The sequence below is a fragment of the Cynocephalus volans genome, chromosome 2 (assembly GCF_027409185.1).
Source record: "Cynocephalus volans isolate mCynVol1 chromosome 2, mCynVol1.pri, whole genome shotgun sequence".
Lineage (NCBI taxonomy): Eukaryota > Metazoa > Chordata > Mammalia > Dermoptera > Cynocephalidae > Cynocephalus > Cynocephalus volans.
This window is the reverse complement of record NC_084461.1, coordinates 176,057,800-176,082,897: the sequence shown is the minus strand read 5'-3', so window position 1 is coordinate 176,082,897 and position 25,098 is coordinate 176,057,800. Positions and strand designations below refer to the sequence as shown.

Below are 25,098 nucleotides of genomic sequence, written 5' to 3'. Positions count from 1 at the left end.
TGCTAATAACCCTCTGAAAAACAAATTTATTAACTAGAGTATAGCGTTTCTGTACTGTTCCTTTTGTCTTCAGCCATACAGTATCCAATTAAAAAACTGCTTTTCAAAATTACATGCACTAGTTCCTTCCTTCCCCATCTCCTTAAGTAATTAGAAATTACTTCACTTGTAATAGAGTTAGGTTCATTGTTACTGTTTATATTTTCATTTTAAATTCCCCCTCACATCCTGGTTGATTCTAATTGTTAACCTGTATCTTAATATGGCCACTCAACAGAGCTGTGGTTTCATCTAGCAAATGAGTCAGAAGGACACATTCAGTGACAGATTCATGGGAACACCCCTACCTGAGCATGGATACATCTCTCAGCATGTACACACGTCTGTGTGCTGTGTGTGTGTGTGTGTGTGTAGCTTCAGTTTTTAAATGGAGGTGCCCTCTTTGCTCACAGGAAATATGAAGCTTAGAAACCTATCCATTTTTAAGACTGAAAATGGCTTCTCTAATGCAAATATTGCCAAAACCTCCATTTTTTAATAACAGTAATTTTAAAACATACCATAAATTAGAGTTTTGTCCTTTTCATAAAAATGTATGTGGGTACTTGCAGGAGTACCGACACTGTCCACTTACAAGAAGTTAAGAACATTGGAAGGATCTTTAAGTATGACAAATAAAGAAACAAGAACTTGAAGAAATTACCTAAAAGAGTTTCTAAAGGTTTGGTTTTATTTTCTACAAATCAATTTTCCCTAAAGAAAAGAAACCAGAAACATGTGTAACTGACATGGTGAATGGGCAAAGGAATGCACTTTCAAAGTCAGAAGCATTGCGGGAAAATGTGCTAAACGGCCAAATCAACTACCTGGATACTAATGTTTACTCAGAATACAGAAAGTGACTTTGTATTAGTCCAATTTGTGTTGCTATAACAGAAATACCTGAGACTGGGTTATTTATAAAGAACAGAGGTTTATTTGGCTTATGATTCTGGGACAGCTGCATCTGGCATGGGCCTCAGGCTGCTTCTACTCATGGTGGAAAGTGGCAGGCAGCTGGTGGGTACAAGCAGATCACATGCGAGAGGAAGCAAGAGAGAGAGAGAGGAGGTGCCAGGGTCTTTTAAACCACCTCTCGTGGAAAATAATAGAGCGAGAACTCACTTATTCATCTCCCTTCCCCCAGGGAGAGCATTAATCCATTCATGAGGGATCTGCCCCCATGACTCAAACAGCTTCCAGCACTGCCACATTGTTGGATCAGATTTCGACATGAATTCTGGGAGAACAAAACATCCAGACTCCATCAGACTCCATGAAAAAGCTCGTTCTTTTCTCAAAGCTAGTAAAAAGTGACACAGAAGGATGGGTTTCCTGTAGCAAGTCTCTAATCATCATGACCACCACTTCAGGTTTGGGCAGAAGGTGAGAAGAGAAGGAAGGAAACAAACGCAGTGGTGGGGAGAGATTGGAAAACAGGTTTGGAAAGATAGTGGAACACGCAGTATGCACGTACTGCAAATTTTAAGAGCAAAATGTGAATCACCAAAAGAAAGTGAAATTTGTTGATTCCCCAGTAAAAGATCCTTTGGCTGTCTGCCACCACACCATCTTCCTTTTTTCAATCCTATTTCTCAGATCCAGTTTCACAAAAAATACCAGCTAGCTGTGCTGGTTTCATTATTTTAGCCTTTATGTATACACCCTTTAGAAGGTCGAATAAAAGCAACTGTAGGCCCTCATGTCCTTTGTATCTTTAAAAGGTTGGCAGGAAGTATTCTTTGACCTTTTTTTGTACAGATGCATGCCTTTCAAAATAAAAAGGTATATATGAGGGTACTTCAAAAAGTTCACGGAAAGATTCATATTATCTCTTAATTTATTTTTCCATCAACTTTTTGAAGTACTCTCGTACAATCCTTTTTAAAAGCTTGTGAAAAAATTAAGCAAAATGGAAGATAAGCTGTGCAGAGTAATGCTAATAGAAAAGGACATTTTCTTTAGGTGGAATTGCGATAAAAAATCAGTTATGATATACCTGCAATTTTTAGATAGACACCGGGGAGATGCCGCATGACCACAGCGTCTCTCCACACAAGCTGGGACTGCAGTGGTATGATCATCTACCTAAAGCAGGGTACAAAGTCCACAGGAAATGGTCAAAGAGGTAAGTCCTGATGGGCGATATAAAGGGGAGAGTGGTATACTTTTATGGAAACCCACATTCCCTGGTTTGTATCAGTAGACAAAGTTTTTAAAAGTTTAGAGAAAATGGAAATAGGTTTTCAGACTTTCACAAGCAATTCTACTCAGTTCTAACAGCTAAAGAGAAGGCGGTACAAAAATCAAACTGCAAAACTGCCCTACTCCTTCTAAAAATAATACTGCTGCACTCTAAGTGTTCATAAACTTTTTGACATTCCTATTTTTCTATTTTGATCTACAAAGGTCTGACTTTATGCTGCAGTGGCTTGAATAGTTCAGTGTAAATAATAACCAACACACACAGAGTGTGCATTCATGGGATAAGAGCTGTTCTGAGTGCACTGTCCCCTGCCTCTCCACACTGGCATTTAAGCTATTACCCCCACCCAGAGACCCTTCTATTCTGACCCTATTTCATCCATCAGAACTACCTTTCAAAAGACAACTAAATGCTACCATCTCAAAGGTAGTTTCTGCAATGCTCCCTAACTGAAGTCCTTTTTATTCTGAAAGCCTGCAACATTTTATACATAATTCTATATTGCATGTAGAATTCTGAAGATGCTGGCCCGCGAAGATTCTTTGTCCTCTGATTATTTAATCAATTCATCTAGTTGCTACTGGGAAGGGACCTGGCAGATAGAATTGAGGTTACCAATCAACTGCTCTTAATACAGCTAGATTATTCTGGATTATCAGGTTGGCCCAATGTAATTATACAAGTCCTTCAAAGCATAAGAGGAAGGCAGAACAGTAATTTGTTAGATGCACCAGAAGAGGAAACCAGAGGACAGATGAAGCAGAAGGTGGGGCGGGAGTCAGACAGTTCTGAAGAGTGAGAAGGACATGACCCATCACTGCTGGCTTTCAAGATGGAGAAAGAAGACCAGGAGCCAAGGAACATGGGCAGCCTCTAGAAGCTGAGAAGGACCCCTGGCCAACAAGAAACAAGACAAGGGGACCTCAGTCCTATCACATGGAAATAAATTCTGCCAACAACCTGAATGAACTTGGAAGCGGATTCACCCTCAGAGCCTGCAGAAACAAACATAGCCCCTGTCTAAACCCTAATTTTGGTATTGTGAAACTTGGGGCAGAAGAACCAGCAAGCCAACCCAAACCTATAACCTACAGAATGATAAGATAATAGATCTGTGTTGTTTCAAGCCACTAAGTTTGAGGCAATTAGGTTTATGACAACAACAGAAAACTAATATGGTCTCCTTTGTATTTTATTCTATTTAATAGTTCAAATCTTAGTGTGCATCACAGTCCCTGAGGAGCATTTCAAAAATACATATAGGCCCCATTCCCAGAGAGAGCAGGGGGAAGACATCAAGCTTTTCTTTATATCTCCCCAAGTGATACTTTCCCCAACATTTATTAATATTAGCATTGGCCCAGAAAGTCCCTGCATACCCATTCCCAGGAAATTCCCATCCTCATATCCCTGGAGGACATCAGTAGAACAGTTTCTAATTTTTTTGCTACCACACATTAGTTTTGCCTTTCCTAGATCTTAATGTAATGAAATCACACTGTGCATCCTGTGTAAAGCTTCTTTCATTCATGATGTTGTATGTATCAGTAGTCCATTCCTGTTCATTATCAACTAGTATTCTACAGTAATCTGCTTATCCATTCACCTGCTGATTGACATTTGGGTTGTTACCAGTATGGAGATATTAGGATTAAAGCTGCTATGATTTGCAATGATTATTCTTACAACATATTCTTTCTTTTGACCTGCTGGATCATAGGTAAGTATGTTGAGTTTTATAAGAAAGTGCCAGAACTTTCTCCAAAGTGTTCATATCATTTTAATAGTTTTCCACCCTTAGAATATTTCAGCCTCCTTCTTTTTCTCCCCTTACTCCAAACGATTACAATGTGCAGCCAGAGTTGAAAACTACTATACTAGATTAAAAATTTCTTCAGGGCAGGATTCATGTCTTACTTACATTTGCTTCCCCCAATATATTTAGCAAGGCTTTATCAAAGTATGAACCACGAATCTTATTGAATTTCATCTTGATACAGCTTCTGACTTTTGCCAAACATAGAAAATCTACTAAGTATGTCTTCTATACTTTAACACATTCAGTATATAATTTTGAGTAAAGCATTTCATTATTTGGATAATCAACCAATACCCATTCTCTACCAAATTCTGAGCTCCATGACAACATAGCCTGCTGTCTGTCTTATTACGGCTGCACCCCTGAACCCAGCCACAGAGCTTTACATAACACTGGGCCTCAATGAATAAAGAGTGTGCTTTGGGGAAATAAAAACCCTTTCTCCTATGTTTTTTATTTATTTTAATTAAAACAGTAACGTGCAAGTCTATACTCTTGGGAGGGTCCTAGTCTATGGATCTTAATGTTTGGGGGAACAAAGATTCCTCTGAAAACCTGGTGAAGGTATGGATCCTCTCTCTCAAAAAAAGGTTAAATTCTGTATACACTCATGTAACACATACAACTCTGTGTACAATATCAAGTTGATCACATAGTGCTCCTAAAGCCTAAATGATTACCATCACTGCCACTGTGTTTTATATAAAACTGCAATCATTTCTTCAACAATATTTGTTGAATATCTGCTTTCTCCTAGGATCTACGCTAGGTGCAAGGGATACTGTGACCCACAAGACAGTCTATCCGTAAGAATAGGGGCAGGGAGGAGGTCACATACAAGTGACAAACAATACTATCATTAATTAAAATTAATATATTCTCACAATCTATAACTCTCTTCAAAGATTTCTTTTTTGTCTAAGTCTATAACATATGACTAACATCTGAAATGAAAATAATCCTTAAAGATAACATTTTGGTTATACAGATTTACCTTTGATTGATGTGTCTGGTAGAGAAAGGAAACAAAGAAAAGAAGAGTAACAATCTATCTTGTATCCTCAAGGAATAACTGCTTCTGCTTGCTTCTAGAATTAAGTAATCTCACAGTGAAATGACTTGCCCCAGGAGCATGTATTAACTTCCCTCTGTGGTCTTCTTCAAACGGCAGTGGTGTCCACATGAGAAGGGGGATTCATTTTTCTGGGAAAAGGTGTGGAGGTATAGGAATTCTTCTGGACAGTCAGTTTAGGGAGACTATGGGGAGAACTACAGGAATGTGTGTCTCCGTTTGACCAGATGGTACGTCGTGAAGAGGAAGGTTCATGAACCTGCAATATCCAGAAAATGCTTCCTTGTACGATCCGGATAAACGTGGCTTCTGATGTTTCTGAGAAAGCAATATTTCAGGACAAAAACTATGCTGCTATCTATGGAAAATATGAGGGGAGGGTGAATGTTAAAACAACTAAAACAAACAAAAGCTTCAAAATAACAATAAAAACCCAACTTTGACAGGGAATGGAATTCAAGAATGGTTTGGGGTAAAGACGTAAACTATTCTCTATTAATGGATTTTCTGATTGAAGCTAATCTCTCTAAATGCCAAATTTTTTGTAAAATAGTTCTGTTGGCAATCTTTCCTAATCTATTTCACACTCTCTGCCTCCTTAATCAAACTAAGTAAACATAATGTTACATTTTTGATGACTCATTACGCACATCCATTACTTTGCTGTGCTATCACACAGCCATTCTCTGAGAAGCTACTGACTGCAAGATTTGCTTGCACCTCCTCAAAACAACTCCAGCTCTTCCGTTTAGAGATGGGAGTGCCCCTTAAGGTTTCATTTCCTCCCTTACCTCCTCATCAAATCACTTCTTGCCACAGACCACATATCTGACTAACAGCACTACCTCCAACTTCATCCTTCTTATTCATAGCCAAACTGGGAAAATAATAGCTTCTTCAAAATCGTTTCAACTTAAAAATGTAGGAAACAACCTAAACATTTGTGCTTTACTAAATTTGTTTTAGAAAAATAAATTGGATGTGGCTATTACCTTGTTAATGAAGAGGTGGCTCAGAGCTGGCCAGTGACAAGGGCCCAGCGAGGCCATGATGTCTGGGAGCTGTTTGTATTCTAGCATCCGCCTGTGTCTACCTGGCCATTTGGGTATGATGTACCAGGGACAGGGATTAGGCCCAAAATTTAAGTAAAAATTGTGGTGATTATTAAAAATAGGTTCTAAATGAGGGTCTTAGCAAAACTGGTGAAGTTAGCTAGACAGACACTATATCATCCATTCATTCTGGCTGTTCAAAGTTATTTTTATTTTTTCATTTTTTGTTTGTGTTCAACTTTTTCAGACAACTGACCTTTACATATGTGGAGCACTATTACAACCACAAAACAAACTGTTTTCCTTTATGGGACATTTTTACTACAAATGACTTTAAATTAAAATTTGGTTTTCTGTATCCTTAATGCAAACACAATGTTCAGGGTAGAATGTTTGCTGAACGGGTTCGTTTTTCCTGGATTGCAGGTTGTCGAACAAAACGCATCACTTCCAAGGAGCCCCCAATCCCCTTCTGGTATATCAGAAGCAAAAAGAGGACGGTTGAAATTCACAATGTGACCATTTAAATTCATATCAATAATACATGCTCATGCTTAAGTGACAGAAGAAGCAATCTTGATGAATTGTGTTATGATGTTTTAAAAATGCTCCAAACATCCACACAAACATTTGAAAATCTATGAATGTATCTGAATATGAAATTCTGTAGCACTTCTTCATGACCAAATTAAAAATAGAACCTATTTGGGAATCATTAATATTCCATTACAGTACCCTTAACGATTACTACCACCCCCACTCAAACTTTTTTTTTTCTTTTTTCGTTAAAAATCTGTTTGTGCTCTTTAAGCAGCATCTGTTCTGTCACAACGTTCTAACAGACTTCTTTTCGGTAGATTTAAAAAAAAATTTTTTTTAAAGCATGAACATGATTCGTAGATCTTCAGCTGCTTCAAAGTATTACCATTATTATCGTCACCATTTTTCATTCAAGGTCTGAACTACACCAAAGGCAGCATCATTATTCTGCCGTGCTGATCACGTGAGTGAAAGACAGCGCTTGCTTCCAGAACTCCATGGGGAAAGGAGAAACACACCATGAACCCTTATCACATAACCCAGCTTGATTTACTTTACTGCAAAAAAGCAGTAATATGCCATATTGAAGCCAGAACCTTTCAAGCTTTTCCCTTAAAAAGCTTGCTAACATAGCTTTTCTTTTAAAAGGCTCTCCTACTTATACCAGGATAAGCATCCAAGCCACTTTCCTCCATAGATACTGTTGCTACCAGGTTTCCATGACCTTCTCTTGGAGGGAACTCACCTACTCCAGGCAACAGTGGATGCTCTTTTTTTAGCTACACTTAAATACCACCCATAAGCTCCTATTTTCAACTACATACTCTGAATATAACTCAGATCAAGCGTTTTTGAGAATTCACTTCATGCTTTTCATTTATAAAAAGTTCAGACTTTTTTCAGACTTAAGCCTGTTTCTGCCTCTCATACAGTCCTCTGGAAATAATCTTTTGAGAAAGCTGCTAGAACAAAAGCAATTTTCTTGTATATAAATTTGAACATTCAGTAGTTTCACTATTAAGTACACACTTCTTTGTCCTAAACCAATAAATACAACATGAAAGTTAAGAGATGTGATTTGAGTTTATGAGGAAAAAAAATCATGTTAAGAATACTACCAGCACTTAGACAGAAATGATCCTTTAAGATCACCTATACAGTTTTCCAGCCTCTTTTTTGCCACACAACATTTTGCTCAAAAGATATTACCTAAGGAAGTTTGAGCACAACAGAAAAGCATCAAGCAGTTCTGGACCAATTGGGGGTGGAAACAGGCTGGGGGTGGGTACTGAACACAGCGGGCTCCATGAACCTAAACTGAAAATTATGGGCACAAGCCAAATATCTCATTTTACAAATGAAGAAACTAAGATACAAAGAAGTGAAATGATCATCCTGAGGCTCCGTCATAGTCACTAGCAGCACTAAGACAGGCTTAGAGCCCGATGACGTGCACAACCCAGCCACAAAATCTAGCGCATCCTAGATGGGCACAATGCTAGCCTCTTAACCCTCCTCATCTTATTTAATCCTCATAACCGCTCTTAGGAGAAAGGTATTATTATCCCAGGTACACATGGGAAAATTGAAAAGAGTTAAGTTACCTGGCCAAGGAGAAATCCTGTACTTGCTTTCCAGAACCGACCTTATTCATTTCACACTGCCACAAGCCCTCTATTACATTCATCCTAACATATCACACAAATGTTAACTGGGAAGAAATAATTCAGGTTTTCCTACTTTTTGTTTCTCTTCTGCTTCGTGCAGGTTAGAACGCAAGTGAAACAGGAAGAAACAGAGGGGCAATCTGGAAAAACAACGAAGCAACAGAAACTCTAATAATGAACTGAAAATAATTCAACACTTAATATGTTTCCATCAGTATTGTCACCAGCTGCATCCACTCCTTCTGGCATAGACAACTGCAAATTTACTGTCTTTTCCACTTTTACTCCCACCTCGTCCAAACGTTCTCCACAACATCTAGAGTAATAACAACAATAATAATAACGATAGGTTCATGTCACTTTTCAGCTTTCATTTCTTCAAAATAATTCCATTGTCCTTTTCTTAATACACCATGGTTTTTAATTCCTCTGCACAGCTATATCTGAGCTGTTGATCATGATATGCAGCACTATAAAAGAATGGCCCAGAGTAGTAAAATTTCATTAAGTTTATTCTTGTATGATGCCTAAATGTCTGGTGGAATAAAGAGCAATTGTCCCATTTGCTTTTAAAAGTGGACCTGTTCATTGTTTTTTTCATTGAAAGTTTTATTGAGATAATTATAGATTCACATGCAGTTGTAAGAAATAATAGATTCCTCGTACTATTTACCAAGTTTCCTCCAATGGTAACATCTACAAACTAGACTAGACATTAATAAAATCTGATCTTATTCAGATTTCTCGTTAAACTTGTACTCATTGATAATTATGGAAGCAAAGATGAAAGAGAAGACAGCAAAAATGGGGAGGGGAAGGAAAAAGAGAAGACCTCATGTTGATTAAGGTCAGCCTTTTGGTAGAAAATACAGAAAAGTTGGGCAACTGTCAGGTTAAATTTTCAATCTTCCCCCTGGCTGAAAGGGACCAATTAGAGGGGTAGGTAGAACTCATGAAGTGATCTGGGCTGGCTTTGCTCTGTTTTACAAGAATCCTTATAGTGCTTACTGTCAGTCTGTGTGAACAGGTCTTTTTTGGAGTCTGAATTTATAAAAAAAAAAAAAAATTGCTTATCTCTAAATCGTTAATAGCTGATTGATTTTTGTTTTTGTTTATCCTTATATACAGCTGTAACTAATTAAAAAGCCTAATGGTTATAAACCTATGCAGCATAATTTTATATTTCCTAATTATGTTTCTTCCTTGTCCAACAAGATACATTAATATTTATTTGTGCACATACACACACTCTCTTTACCATTAACTACATTATGTGGGAGAGTAAAAAAAAACTTTTGGTTTTCCCTTAAGAGACCATAAGCTAATTTCAAAGTTAATGAATTCCCACGTAATGGAGATAGAAACAAGCAATATCTGTCAAAAAAAAATTAAACTTCTAAAGAATATTATAAAGTCAAGCATGTAATCATAAGCAATAACCTGAAAGCATGTCATATTACACTCTGGCTCATTAAATTTATTTACCTAGCTTATTAATGATTTCCAGTGACACTGCCTTGTAACTGTAACTATTATTATAGCTATTTGTATATTTTAGACAAATTTAGGAGGAGGTATGTTTTAAAACACTCTGCAAACTACATTAGGTTTTGTGTTAAGTTATATTAAAAATATTCTGAAAGGTTTGTGGTGTGTTGTTTTGGTTTGTCATTTCGGTCCTCTCCATAAAAAAGACAGTATAAAATTTTTTAAATTAGAAAGTAGATTATTTCAGCTAATGCTTTTTCTTCTTCCCTGTGGCACCTACCGAATTCAATTGCTGCTTAAGATAAAAATGTATAACTATGACTAATAAAAATATTAAGAACAACATTATTTGAGTATCAAATGGTAGATGGCAATAGGAAAGCTGGGATAGAAAACAACTAAGGGTCCATGCTTCACTGTCAAATCTTCAGTCTGGATGTCTCTTAAAAATGAAATTATTGTGCAGCCAACAACTGACCTCCAGGTTCATCCATGTTGTTTTTAAATGACAGAATTTCCTTCTTTTTAAAGGTTAAATAGTGTTCCATTGTGCATATATATATGTACACACACACCACAGTTTCTTTATCCATTCATTCATTTATTGCATTTATCCACACTAGGTTGATTCCATATTTGGGCTGTTGTGATGGAGATGAAATGGAATAATGACCTAAATAAAAAATAAAATAAGTCTTCTACCTATATTGTAAAGGCCCACCTCAAATACCACTTCCTCCCAGCCTTCTGCAATGAAAAACTTGAATAATGTTCTATCACTCACTGGTTGTCTTTTAGTATCCAACTCATTTCACTTTGCATTATAGAGAACTATGACTTATTCTCTAAGCAACTTATGGGAAAAAATTCTTATTTGCCATAGGACTCAAATATCTTTTTAGGTTATTAAACAATGGAAAAAACTGCAGTGGAATTATAAGCTGTAAAAAAAAAAAAGCTCAGTGTATCATCCACCCCTTCCTTCAATGTCGTCTAAGGTGAATTTGGAAGCAAAATATTAACTGAACTCTGTGAATTAAAGGCTTGAGACAAATTTCTCATTTCTCATACATTTAAATATGTTAAGATCTATTCTTCCTTAAGTATTTGTTGAGAAAAAGCAGAATTCAGTTTATATTTTTATTTTGATATGGAATAACTGTCCATTTTAAGGAAAAAAGAACCCTCATGTTTCTCAGTAGTTCGTGACCTCCAAGGACAGGTGCCTATTTGGTTCTAGCATCTTCTCCAAGTTCCAAACACCTGATGAACACACAGTGGACTTTCAATAAATGTTCCCAACTACACAACCACACTGAAGAACAGACATAAGTCCAAATTTTACTTCTGGTCTGAAGAAATCTGAACAGACATAAATCCAAATGTTTCTTATGATCCAAAGAAATCTAAAAGTAATATGGTCAATAAGTAACAATAAAAGCCTCAGTTCAATCAATGTAACTTTGAGCATTTTTTGATATCGAATCTAGCAGTTTCTTTATATTTTTATGAAGAGACTTAATAAAGGTTGGAAAGGGCACGGAGAAAGAGAGAACAGAATACTCAGAAACTATAAGATGATAACAAACTTTTTTGTGTTTATCTGTGTGTGTAAATCTGTGTGGCATATATATAACCATACATGTTTCCCCCCAAATTCAAATAGATATTCCACCCAAGTATTTATCTCAGCAGGGAATCCAGAGATAGCTATGATAATAGGAAGAGAAAGAGAGAGACAAAAAGAGCATGAGAAAGTGAGGAGACAAAAAGAAAAACAGAAAGAAAGACAAAGAGAAAGGAAAAGACAGAAATAAAGAGAAACAGTGGGAGGAAAGACAGACAGACAGAAAGGAAGAAAGGAAGAAAGAAGAAAAGAAAACAGTAAAACGCTGAACTTTCATATCAGCGTTAAGAAGGAGAGAACTATAGTTACTGTAGGTGGGAAAGGCGGAGGGGGGTAAGAAGTAATTGGGTAAGGGACACAGAGTAGTTACGATCTGTAAAGGATGCACGTGCTAATAATATTGATTTGACCATCATAGACTGTACACAGATACTGATAGTCAACTCTGTACCCCATAGATATGTGTAATTAAAAATAAATAATTTTTTAGAAAAAACATTAAATAAAAGAGTGACAGAGGGAGGAAAAGAGGAAGAGCAGGAAAAGGGGGAGGGAAGGGAGAAGGAACAGCACATAGAACAGTCAAATGTGGTGCAGGGTATGGGAACTCTCTGCACTTCCCTCCTCAGTTTCTCTATAAAACCAAAACTACTATAAAATAAAAATGAAAAAAGAATAGTGAAATGAAACAAAGATGGTTTAAAGAAAACATTTTCTTGTTGAAATATGCAGTAAAAACCATTCCTACTAAAATGGAAAACTCATCTTGGGTGGGTGAGCGGCTGGGGTTTGTTATGAAAGGGAATCGATATTTCATTTGACAATTTCCATGCTTAACACCACTGTCATTTTCAGTGTTGTTTCACTGTCATCTTCCCAAAGTAAATAGAGTAAACACATATTTATTCCCCGGAGGTTTATAAACATGATCTCAATTGCACAACCGCAACAAATCATCCAGCAAACTCTTGTCAGAGGAAATCAAAGTACATGTTTACCCAAGGTGAATGGTAGCCACTGGACTGGACATTAACTACACGTGGTTTCAGACAGTTCCATCAAACATGCTCTAAATCTACCCAACAATTTACCCACAGTCATGCAGGTTACCATAAGCATACTACTAAAAGCTCCACTATGAAAATTTTCCTGTCAATTTTCATTTCCGACATAAGTTGATAAAAGCCCCATAAATCCTCTCTTGGAGAGACTCCATTATTTTCCACGCTAATACCACAAAACTGAAAAAAGACGTGTTAACACTGTGTAGCTTCAACGGAGTATACATAACATATTTATCATGTCACAAACCTGCACCTTTTATTTCTCATTCCCATTTGGAATCATACCTTCAGAAAAGGCACCATTTGCTCTATTAAAAACAAAACAAAACAAAACAAACCCTAAAAAATACCTTCTATATACAGAAAACTGAAGCTACTTTTCTTCTGGTTTTTCTTCATAATGTATTTTTTAACGAGCTGCAATTAAAGTCAGTAAGACTTAGAATCAATAATACTATATTGCAATGCCTTCTTTCATTTTCCATAGTATATACATCTTTCTAAACCTGGCAGAACTCTATATAATTTTAAAATTACATAAAACCTAATAAAGCACTTGTCTTTCAACAGGTACATTTCCATATCTAGCATGATTCAAATGTGTCACCTTTCTTAGCAAATTCCTTCAAAGGAACTGATTCTAAAATAAACCTATATGTGTACTAAGTTTTAAAAAGTAGGCTAGAATCAAATAAAAATCTGTAAAGATCACATTCTCAACGTACACATCTTGCCCTACAACTTCTAAAATATTTGTATCCATTGTCAATCATTATTTTTTTGATCTAATGCACATCTCATTTATAATGCTATAGAATTATGAATTCCAAAGTTGATTTTGCTGTCTTCTTGAAAACAATCTGATGATGGATAAAAACATGCTGATTGTTACCAATAACAAAGCCAAGTGCAAATAATTCAAGCATTCTGCAATTACTCAGAATTCAATTCAATCTATTTCCAGAGACAATCTGAATGGCTCTGTGACTAGGATCTGAACACAGTCAAAACTACTTCCATTATACTTGGCAAATGCTTTTTTGTTTCCACAGTGAATACACCTTTGTGACCTTTCTCAAGTTCTGACAGTCTGCTTACAAATAAATCAAACAAAAACTGCCCACTTACTATTTGTATCACCAACCACTCCAAATCTACTTATCATCTCAGTATTATTGATTATGATATAAACATTTAAAAATTATTAATTTAAGGACACTTTGCAGTCTAAAGCATCAAGGAGAAGGCCCAATAGAAACATCACCAATAAAACGAAAAGCTAAAAGCAAAATACTTAAGTAATCCTTAGCCTATTTTGGATTAAGAAGTAAGCAGTAAATATAAACATAAGCATATTTTAAAAATCAGTAGTTCAGTGCTTACTTTCAGCAGATCCTTGGAGAAATCAACACCCTCATTTACTCCTTGGAGATTTGCAATGAACTCCTGGCAGGTCATCTTCTTCCCAATATTCTGGAATAGAGGCAAAGGATACATCACAATGACAATTCAGAATTAAGATTAATTCTTAAGTATATGATTAAGCAGAGCAGGACCTGACTTTGTTTTTGAAAACATGAATTTATATATACATACACATGTGTATATATACATACATATATAATACAACTTTAATGCATAAGAAAAACAGATGGATTATTATTACATTTTTAAAACTGTCATTAAATATAAATAGCAAAATTATACCGAACTCTTATTTTTTCATCTAGGAAAGAAATCTGAAAAATCTATGCTATGTTTTTATAATAATATATAATGTAGCTTTTAATAAAAAAATGGATAAAAATGATATTTCTGAGCTAAACTCTGATAGCTACTTATATCTCCTACATATTGTCAAGAGCTGGGAAGGATCTGAGATTTACCCGACTTTCACACTAACAAATTAGCCTATCACAATTTCATCGATGCTGACAAAGGAAATAAGACTCCACGTTCAGAGGCACAAGAATTTGTTACTCATGATGGTAAGAGTACTCAGAACATCAGTGTTAACTTGCTCCAGTTCTGAGTCCCAGTTCTCAGAGAGTAACTTGAATAAGGCCAGATGCCACCTTTAAAGGCAGTGGGTTACACTGCAGGAGAGAAACCCTAAGCTTCAGGAACTGAATCTGTGATAATGGGCCGTTAAGTATGCCTACCCCTTTGCTCTAGAGGCAGACACCAGCTTTATCTTCCAAGGCGGCCATGAAACCTGACCATTGCTCTGAAAGTCACTATATCTTCCAAAGCTGCTCACTATAGAAATAATTTTGAAAGGATTACACAAGAACAAAGGCAACCAAAGCCTCTGTTCACAAAATGTACGGAAAAGTGAGACCCCCCTTGGAGAACTGTCTCCCAGCACACGTTCCCAAGCTGATTTAAGGATCATAAAGTTTAACCACAGAAAATCACATTAATAAAATGTAATTAGAAAATCTAAACTTCAAAAAGAAAAGATATAAACATGCTGACTAAGAACACTAATACAATTGTTCTCACAGAGAATCACCTTCTATGCCAGCTCTAATCAACTAGTAGAAGGTGCCGGTTGTGAAGGCTTCTGAGGTTCAGTATGGACACCAAGAGAAATCTGTCACGAGTGCAGGAGAGGGATGTAGAACACAGACAAGTGGCACTGACATGATGTCTCTGGCAAATGTGGTCCAAGGGAATATGAAGTGTACCAACATATTAATATACCTGTATGCAATATTCTTACTAATAAATGTATACTTTCCAAGCCTATTGTAGTCATTCATTAACAACTAAGAGTAGTGTACAGCAGCAGTATTCAAAATGAGACAGCATAGTCCTAGAGATAATGACTTTAAAAGAATGCACAAAAGCACAGATCTGCTTAAGAACATACCCCATGTGACTTAAGAGTAATTGCGTCCCACCTCCCCTTGCACAGCTGCCCTTCTCCTGTTTTACAAAGTGAAACAATTTGTTCCACCCATGCTATTTAAATATTTATAGTAAAAGTGCTAAATTTTTTTGTTAACTATCTTGCCTCTTCCACCAGCAAAGAGGTTGCAGTCAGACTTTACATGAAAGACTGGATGAATGGTTTGACAATGAAAACTGGCTTTGCCAACCGACTTACTTGGTAAATATTTCCCATAAATTAAACAAATCTGCAGTTTCAAAGTTTTGATGAAAATTTATTAAAAGCACAGAAAGGAAATCAACAAAAAAGACTGTTTTCTAACGGTATACTGAAAAAGACTAACTCAATTTTCCCAATCCATTTCAAGGATATCAGGTCAAACAAGGTGCCTTAAGGTAAAAAGTAACAAGTACAATCGATAGTCATTTTGATATGACTTGGTAAGGCCTTCTTGGACATGTTCCAAGGATTTGAGAAGATGAATAAATAATGACAGATAACAAATTCTTTTCCAAGTCAGTTGGTTTCCAATTATCTGCTTTTAAGAAAATTAAGAGAGGACCCAATTTAATCATTAGTTAATCACCAGAAGTAGTTTTTGATACGTGACCTGGGAAATTGAAATACTTGTAACCCTATCATTTTTAATCAATTGTTTGTTATTAATAATTATTACACAGAAATCATTTAAGAAAAAAAATTACAGAAAAATTTTAACACTTGAAATCTTATAAGAACTAAAACTTTCACTTCAATTTATATAGTTTTTTATTGGCAATAAGAACTGAATAATGATTAAAAAAAAAAACCTTCCAAGCATAAAAACATACTACATAAGAAACTTTTATGTAAAAGTAGACTAAAAATAGAGAAAAGGAAATGAAATAAAATATCTCTTAAAAATGAGTGTGTTGATTTTGTTTTATGATGGAGTGCCAACTCACTATAACATTTTTAAAATACCAGATTTATTTAAATATAATTCATATAATATTCACCCTTCTGAACTATGTATTTCAGCGATTTTTAGTATATGGATAAAGGAAAGCAGCCATCACCACTATCTAAATCCAGAACATTCTCATAACCTCCCCCCAAAAAACAAACAACACTCACTAGCAATCTCGCCCCAAATTTCTCCCACCATCCCTACCAGCCATCACCTGGCAACCACTAATCTAATTTACGTGAATTTGCCTATTCAGGACATTTCATTAAATGGAATCATATAAAATGTGGCCTTTTATAGCTGGCTTCTTTTACTTAGCATAATGCTTTCAAGGTTTGTCCATGCTGTAACATGATGACTTAATATCTTTTTATTGCTAAATAACATTCTGTTGTATGGATATACCAAATTTTACATTCATAAACTGCTAGACATTTGGACTGCTTCAGCTTTTTGGCTATTATAAATAATACTGTTATAAATATTCATGTACAAGTTTTTGTGTGGACATGTTTTTATTCATCCTAGGTATATTATACTTAGGATTGGGATTGCTGGGTTCCATGGTAACTCTATGTTCATCCATTTGAGGAACCACCAGACTGTTTTTCAAACTGGCTGCACCATTTCACCTTCCTGCTAGCAGTGTATGAGGGTTCCGATTTCTCTGCAAACTCACCAACACTTATCATCTGTCCTTTCTATTTTAGCCATCCTTATGGGTATAAACTGGTATCCTGTGGTTTTGAAGTACATTTATCTAATGACTAATGATGCTCAGCTCTTTTCATATGCTTATCAGCCATTTGCTTATTAAAATTCTATTCCCTTTTCTTATTGGAATATTTGTATTTTTATCATTCACTTGTAAGAATTTTTTATGTATTCTGAATACATGTTTCTCAGATATGTACTTTGTAAATATTTTCTCCCATCCTGAGGGTGTCATTTCTCTTTTCTTTCACTTTCCTGATGGTATCCTTTGAAACCCAAAATGTTTCTAATTAGATGAAATCCAATTTATCTATGTTTTTCTTTTGTTACTTGTGCTTTTTATGTCACATCTAAGAAATCATTGCCTAATCCGACATCACAAATATTTACTCCTGTGCTTTCTAACACAGATATTTATAACATTTAGATATCTGATCCATTTTTAAGGTAATTCTTGTATATGAGATGAAGTGGAAATTCAACTTCATTCTTTTACATCTCTAGTTGTTACAGCACCTTTTATTGAAAAGACTATTCTTTACCCTACCAAATTGTCTTGGGACCCTTGTTAAATATCAACTGACCATAAATGTAAGGGTTTCTTTTTAGATACTCGATTCTACCGCATTGGTCTATATCTATCTAGTTTTATGCCAGTATAACTTCTCTTGATTACTGTAACTTTGCAGTAAGATTTTTTTGTTTTTGAATTTTTTATTGTAAAAAATATAAAACATAAAATTTACCATCTAAACCATTTTAAGCATACAGTTCAGTAGTGTTTCATATTATATTCATATGATTGTGAAACAGATTTCCAGAACTTTTTCATCTTGCAAAAATGAAACTCTATACCCATTAAACAACTTCCTCCCCCCCCTCACTGCAACCCCTTGTAACCACCATTCCACTTTCTGTTTGTATGAATTTAACAACTTTACTTACCTCATATAAGTGGAATCACATACAAGGGTTCTTTAAAATAGTACATGGAAAGACTCTTATCTTTTAATTCTATTTTTCCATGAACTTTTTGAGGTATCCCCATAGCGTTTTTCTTTTTGTGACTGGCTTATTTCACTTAGCATAATGCCTTCAAGGTTCATCCATGTTGTAGCATGTGACAGAATTTCCTTCCTTTTTAAGGCTGAACAAATATTCCATTACATATATATATACCACATTTTGTTTATCCATTCACCTGTGGAAAGACATTTGGTCTGCTTCCACCTCTAGGCTAGTGTTGGGTGTGCAAATATCTCTTTAACACCCTGCTTTCAAATATTTTTTATATATGTCCAATATGGGATGGCTTGATCCTATGGTAGTTCTATTTCTAATTTTTTGAGAACCCCCATACTGTTTTCCATAGTGGTTGCATCATTTTACAATCCTTCCAACAGTGCACAAGAGTTCCAATTTCTCCACTTCCTCACCAACAGTGTTTTCTGATAGTAGCCATCCTAATGGGTGTAAGGTGGTATCTCACCATAATTTTGATTTGCATTTCTCTGATTAGTGAATGTTGAGTATGTCTTCATATTGTGGCCATTTGTGTATCATCTTTGGAGAAATGTCTACTCAAGTCCTTTGCTCCTTTTTTAATCAGGTTATTTGATTTCTTGTTGTGGAGTTATTATAGTTTCAGACCTTATATTTAGGTCTTTAATCCATTTTGAGTTAATTTTTGTATATTGTGTAAAGGTCCAAATTCCTCCCTGCATGTGGATATTCAGTTTTCCCAAAACCATTTGTTGAAGAGACTGTCTTTTCCCCATTGAGTGGTCTTGGCACCCTTGTTGAAGATTATTTAAGGGTTTATTTCTGGGCTGTGTATTCTGTTCCATATGTCTGTCTTTATGCCAGTATCACACTGTTTTGTCTACTGTAGTTTTGTAAAACATTTGAAACAAGGAAGTGTGAAGTCTCCAACTTTGCTCTTCTTTTTCAAAATCATTTTGGCTATTCAAGGTCCTTTGAGATCTCATATAAATTTTAGTTTTTCTATCCCTGCAAAAAATGCTGTTGGCATCTTCATAGGGATTGTGTTGAATGCGTAGATTGCTTTGGGTACTATGAACATTTTAACAATATTAAGTCTTCCAATCCATGAATCCATTGCATTTATTTGTATCTTCTTTAATTTCTTGCAGCAATGTTTTGTAGTAAGTTTTGAAATTGAGAAGTGTGAGTCCTCCAATTTGTTTCTCTTCCTCTAGGTTGTTTTGACTATTCTGGGTCCTTTACATTTCATATGAAACTCAGGATTAGTTCATCCATCTCTGCAAAAAACAAACAAACAAACAAAGAAACAAAAACTAGCCACCTGGGATTTTGACAGTGATTGTGTTGGAATCTGAAGATCAGTTTGGAGAGTATTGCCATCTTAAAAATAAAGTGTTCCAATCCATGACTACGGGATATCTTTCCACTTATTTTAGTTTCTTTCAATAACATTTTGTAGTTTCACTTGAACTTATTTTGTTAAATTTATTCTTTAGTATCTTAGTCTTTTTGATGCTAATGTAAACAAAATTAATTTTGTTTTTATGGTTCATTGCCAGCATACAGAAATACAATTGATTTTTGTATACTCAACATGTATTCTGTAGGTTTGCTGAACTCGTTTAGTTCTAATAATTTTTTTTTCTTTTGTAGAGTCCTTAGGATTCTCTACATACAAGATCAGTTCTTCTGCAAATGAAGATTATTGTACTTATTCCTTTCTAATCTTGATTTCTTCTATTTCTTTTTCTTGCATAATTGCCCTGACTAGAACCTTCAGTATAATGTTGTATAGAAGGGGCAAGAGTGGACATCCATGTCTTGGTCTTAACCTAGGGAGAAAGCTTCCGTCTTTCACCACTAAGTATGATGTTAGCTGAGAATTTTCACATAGTTGCTCTTTTCAGGTTGAGGACATTCCCTTTTATTCCTAGTTTATTAAGTTTGTTTTTTAAATGAAAAGTTGTTAGATTTTGTCAAATGCTTTCTATGTTTCTACTGAGATGATCATGTGACTTTTCTTCTTGATTCCATTCATATGTTGAACAAACCTTGCATTCCTGAAATAAATCTCACTTGGTCATTACATATAATCCTTTTTACTCATACATGTTGTTGAATTAGGTTTGCCTTTTTTTCCCCCCCATTTTAAACAAGAAATACTAGTTTTCTTATGATGTTTTGTCTGGTTTCGGTCTCAGGATAATCCTACCCTTGCAGAATGGCTTGGGAAATATTCCTTCCTCTTTTATTTTTTCTGAAGAATTTGTGAAGGATTGATGTCAAAACTTCTTCAAATATTTGGTGCAATCAACGAGTGAAGCCATCTGATCTTGGGCTTTTCTATGGGGGAGTTTCTTTGAAAACCAGGTTAAACTCTCTACTTGATAAAGGTCTATTCAGATTTTTATTTCTCTTTGAGTTTCCGTGGGTTTTCTCTTTCTAGAAAGTTGTCCATTTCATCTAGGTTATCTAATTTGTTGACATACAATTGTTGATAGCAATCTCTTATAATCCTTTTTATTTCTATAAGGTTGATAGTAATGTCCCCTCCTTCATTACTGATTTTAGTAATTTGTGTGGAGTGTTCTATAGACATTTGTTAGATCTAGTTGGTTTCTAGTGTTGTTCAAATCTTCTATTTCCTTGTTGATATTCTGTGTTTGTTCTAAGCATTACTGACAGTGGGATATTGATATCTCAAACTATTACTGTTGAATTGTCTATTCGTCCCTTCGTTTCTGTCAGTTGCTTATTCACATATTTCATGGCTGTCTCATGTTCTCTCAGGGGAAAACCAAACTTCTTTCCTACTCTTAGGTACCACTCAACACTCACTACTTCATCTCTGGTCACTAAAATGTGTGGGGATTTCTCCCCATACAGCCAATTCTCCAGCGAACACAAACTGAAATGTCCCATAATTCAATTCTGACACTATGTACCTGGAGATAGCATCAGATCTCACAGGTTGAGGACTCAGTTCCACAAGACTGGCCCCCACTTCAGATGCCAATCTCAAGTAGTAGGTTGCCATCTATACTTCTGACGAACGGGCTATATAAATGGGAATTACCACAACCCCTTCCTTGGGTTCCATAAATTTGCTAGGATGACTCACAGAACTCTGGGAAACACTTAGTTTTACCCCTTTATTCTAAAGAATATTACAGAGGATACACATGAACAGCCAGATGAAGATACATAAGGTGAGATCTGGAAGGATCTGAGTGCAATGGCTCCTGTGTCTGTGGAGTCAGGGTGCCCACACTCCCAGCATGTGGATATGTTTGCCAACCCAGAAGCTCTCTGAACCCTGTCCATTTGGATTTTTATGAAGGCATCATTATGTAGGGATGATTGATTAAATAATGGGCCCCTGGTATCAACTCAACCTTCAGTCCCTTTCACCTCCCCAAAGATAGGATGTGAGGGGATAAAAATTCTAACCCTCTAATCACATGCCCTGACAACCAGCCCTCATCCTGAGGCTATGCAGGAACCCACCAAGAGCGGCCTTATTAGAATAAAAGATGCTCTTATCACCCAAGAAATACCAAGGGATTTAGGAGCTCTGTGTCAGAAGCTCCTCCTATCACTCAGGAAATTACAAAGGTCTTAGGAGCTCTGTGCCACAAATTGGGGTCAAAGACCAAATATTAGAAAAAAAGATTCTCCCAGCACCCCTGTTCACATGGGTTTTAGGGGCTCTATGTCAGAAACCAGAAGAGACCAAATACATATTTCTTATTTTATCACAATATTACAGATGCCTATTTTGATTAGAACTGTTATATAATCTTCTTGATGGACTGACCCTTTTAACATGATAAAATGTCCTTCATCTCTAGTAAAAATTTTTGTCTTAATGTCTATTTTGTTGATATCTATAGCCACACCAGATGTCTTTCAGTTACTGGTCAGTTATGGATTTACGTGGAACATTTTTTTCCATTTCTTTAATTTCAACCTATTTGTCTTTGAACCTAAAGTGTGTCTCTTGTACATAGTTGGATGTTTTAAATCCATTTTAAAAATCTCTTTAAGACCAATGTCTGGCATTCCACAGGGACCGTTTCCATTGACTGCTACCTTTTCCTATGTATGGGTCATACCTTCCTGTTTCTTTGCAAGTCTCGTAATTTGTTGTTGAAACTAGAGATTTTAAAAATAGCGTACCAACTCATTCAATAAGATTCCTCTCTCTCCCAGGCATCTGTTGTCACTGAATTGCTTATTTAGTGGCTTTTCCTGAATTCCTCACATTTAAGGCCATCTCTGTTCAATCAGTAGCTGACTACTGAGCTGAGAAGAAACTTCAGTGGCCACATAAAGAAAAGAATGCAGACTTTCTCAAGGAGCTTTGTGTGCATGTTGAAGCATGCCCTCAATGATCCAGGAGGAAGTTTACAACTGTCTTAGCCTTTGCTTCCTGCTCTTGCAGAATCACAAGATCAGCCAGAGGCGAAATGTTAGGGCCTTCTCAGCTCTTTCTTGGGCATGCACACAAGGCCTAGATTCCCAAGAATATGTCAGAGTTCGCCAAAGCTCCCTTTGTATGTTTTATTTCCCAGCTTGTCAACCTCTTGTTTGCCACAACTTTTACGACCACCTCAGCAGCACTGATGTTCAACAGCTGCCACAGGCCCTGGGTGAAGAGCCTGTTTGCACTGAATGAATGCCGAATGAGGGCAAAGAAGGGCAGGCCCCACAACTGAAGGCTTTCCAGGGAGCTACCACACAAGTACAATAATGACAGTTCTCCGGGGATGGGGCCTTTGGGGAGCTCCAAACTGCCCAGTGGACACTAGGCTTCTTTTCATAGTTACTGTAATTTGTTAGGCTGTTGGTTTTCAAGGTTACTTATTGCAGAGCTTGGGAGAGGGGAATGGTAATAAGGCAAGTAAAAACACCACAAAGCTTGCTGTTCTACTGAGATTCAGGTGTTGATTGTTTTTCTTTTCTTTTTTTTTTTTTTCCCCTTGAATAAACACTTTAGGTTGTTGCAAGACTTTGGTTAATTTCCGATGTTCTCGAAATGTTGATTTTAACAATTTTTTCCAGTGTTTCCATTTTTTTTTTGAGGAGTGGATTTCACGAGTCCTTACTCTGCCATTCTGAAATGCTTCTCCCTCACTATGATATTTAGAGGCTAATGAAAGACCATTTTTAATGTCAATAGTTAATACCCACCATCAAAAATCATACCTTTTGCAATTTCTTAAACTTAGGATAAAAGTTTAGATGACAACTTTGTTGGGGCTCAGAAAACAATACCCCAAAGTATGGTGCTTTGATATGCTAAGACTCCGAACTGAAGGACACTGGAAAAACACTGGAAGGGTTTCAGAAGCAAAGTCTTTCTGACTTTCTCCTGCTCTTCTTTCTCCTGCTTCCCCCTCTTCCTAAAGGCAGGCTATAGAAACTAGAATTCCTCTTCCCCAAGGCAGGTCACGAAAACTAGAAATATTACTCTAACCTTCCCCACCTTTCTATGTAGGCACTGGTCATAAAGAAATTCTCTGACCTACCTTATCCAATAGGCCATAAGACCTTCTTTCCAGAAAAGGTCCTGCATTATACATGTGAGGAAAGAATGCTACACAAAAGGCCAAGAAGAATCTGGACAGACAGGCCTTGCTGGGTTTCCCCACTCCATCTCTTACCATTAGATCATTCCCTTTTTGTCCAATCACATTTCTACATGGCTGTACATTCTTCATCTAATCTAAGCATAAAAACAGTTTCCCCCAAGTCTTGAGTTTTCATTTCTGAAGCCTCCTGTGTCACATAAAACTGATTAAATACATCTATTATGATTTTCTCTTGTTAACCTGGCTTTTTTTTTATAGGGGTGCCAGCCGTGACCCTTACTATGGGTGAGGAAAGGCATCACACCCTTTCCATCTCTACATTAAACCGGAAGAAGGGATACTAATCATTTCAAAATTCTTTTGGGAGATTCATGAACAAGACGTTTAAAGACTACTGAGACAAAAATGCTTTTTCAGGACACCATGAATTTCTATGGTGAGATGTAAATAAAACTTTTATCATTTAAGTAACAACAACTGTCATGTTTTATAACATTTTAAAACAACAGTAAAGTCCATGGAGTTGTTTTGGTTTATAAAACTATGCTTCATTCTAAATTCAGATTTACTTTAATTGCTTATTTGGCATTGTCTCTTGTATACTTTCAGCAGTGACCATCCCATTACCTACATTGGTATGAATTTATCAATTTGACTTACATGGACTTTGAAACAGCAATTAGGAAAATAGCAACCAGGCAGGGAAAGAAATATATAAATGCAGAGCGACAAAAGCCAATTCAAATACTTGGAACCCACACTGTAAGGTTTAGTACCACCCAACACACTGTGTCTCAATTCATCTTACCAATGTAGGGAATAAAGAAAATCAAGATACGTGGCTTTCTATGGGTTAAAGATGTCCACCAATTTCTTGAATAGTTAATTAGTTGAAATTGTTTATATCTTTCTTTTATTGTCCTCCTCTGACTCACTGGTAATTCTTCTAGTTAAAGAACAAAAAAGGAAGGGTCAGATCAGCCCACTTTGTTTCTTACTGACACATGCACTTATTTAACTACCTCTCTTCCCCCCAGACTTTTATACCATTTTAACAGGGAGTAAAAGTAAAATGAAGGAAGTATTTCTCATCAAGAAACACTCCTTATAGATGCCTAGCTTTTCTCTTCTTGTCATACCAAGCTGGATTGATTATTTTGAAATACTATTATTCAGGCAAACACTGTCCATTGAATAAAATCATCTCTAATCATTGATTTCATATCTCAAGCATGCACTGCCATGGTTCTATCTATTTTCTTCCCAAATTGATTCAAAACTTTGAATAAAAGGAGGCCTGCACCGAAACAAATGCTGGCAGGTGCAAGCCAAAAAAAGTACCTTTTCATACTGTGAATTCCATCCC

General features: G+C 36.1%; 1 protein-coding gene across 4 annotated transcripts in view; it reads right to left on the bottom strand.

Moving 5' to 3' along the window:
* Positions 1-25,098, bottom strand: part of PSD3 (pleckstrin and Sec7 domain containing 3) — a 373,102-nt gene that overhangs the window by 200,285 nt on the left and 147,719 nt on the right. For 3 of the 4 annotated variants that reach the window (XM_063083776.1, XM_063083783.1, XM_063083798.1), the window contains one exon: positions 13,958-14,047. The exons of the other annotated variant lie outside the window; for it this stretch is intronic. In XM_063083776.1, coding sequence (XP_062939846.1) covers positions 13,958-14,047 — 90 coding nt within the window. The remainder of the gene's footprint in view (positions 1-13,957; positions 14,048-25,098) is intronic. 4 annotated transcript variants of the gene reach the window in all.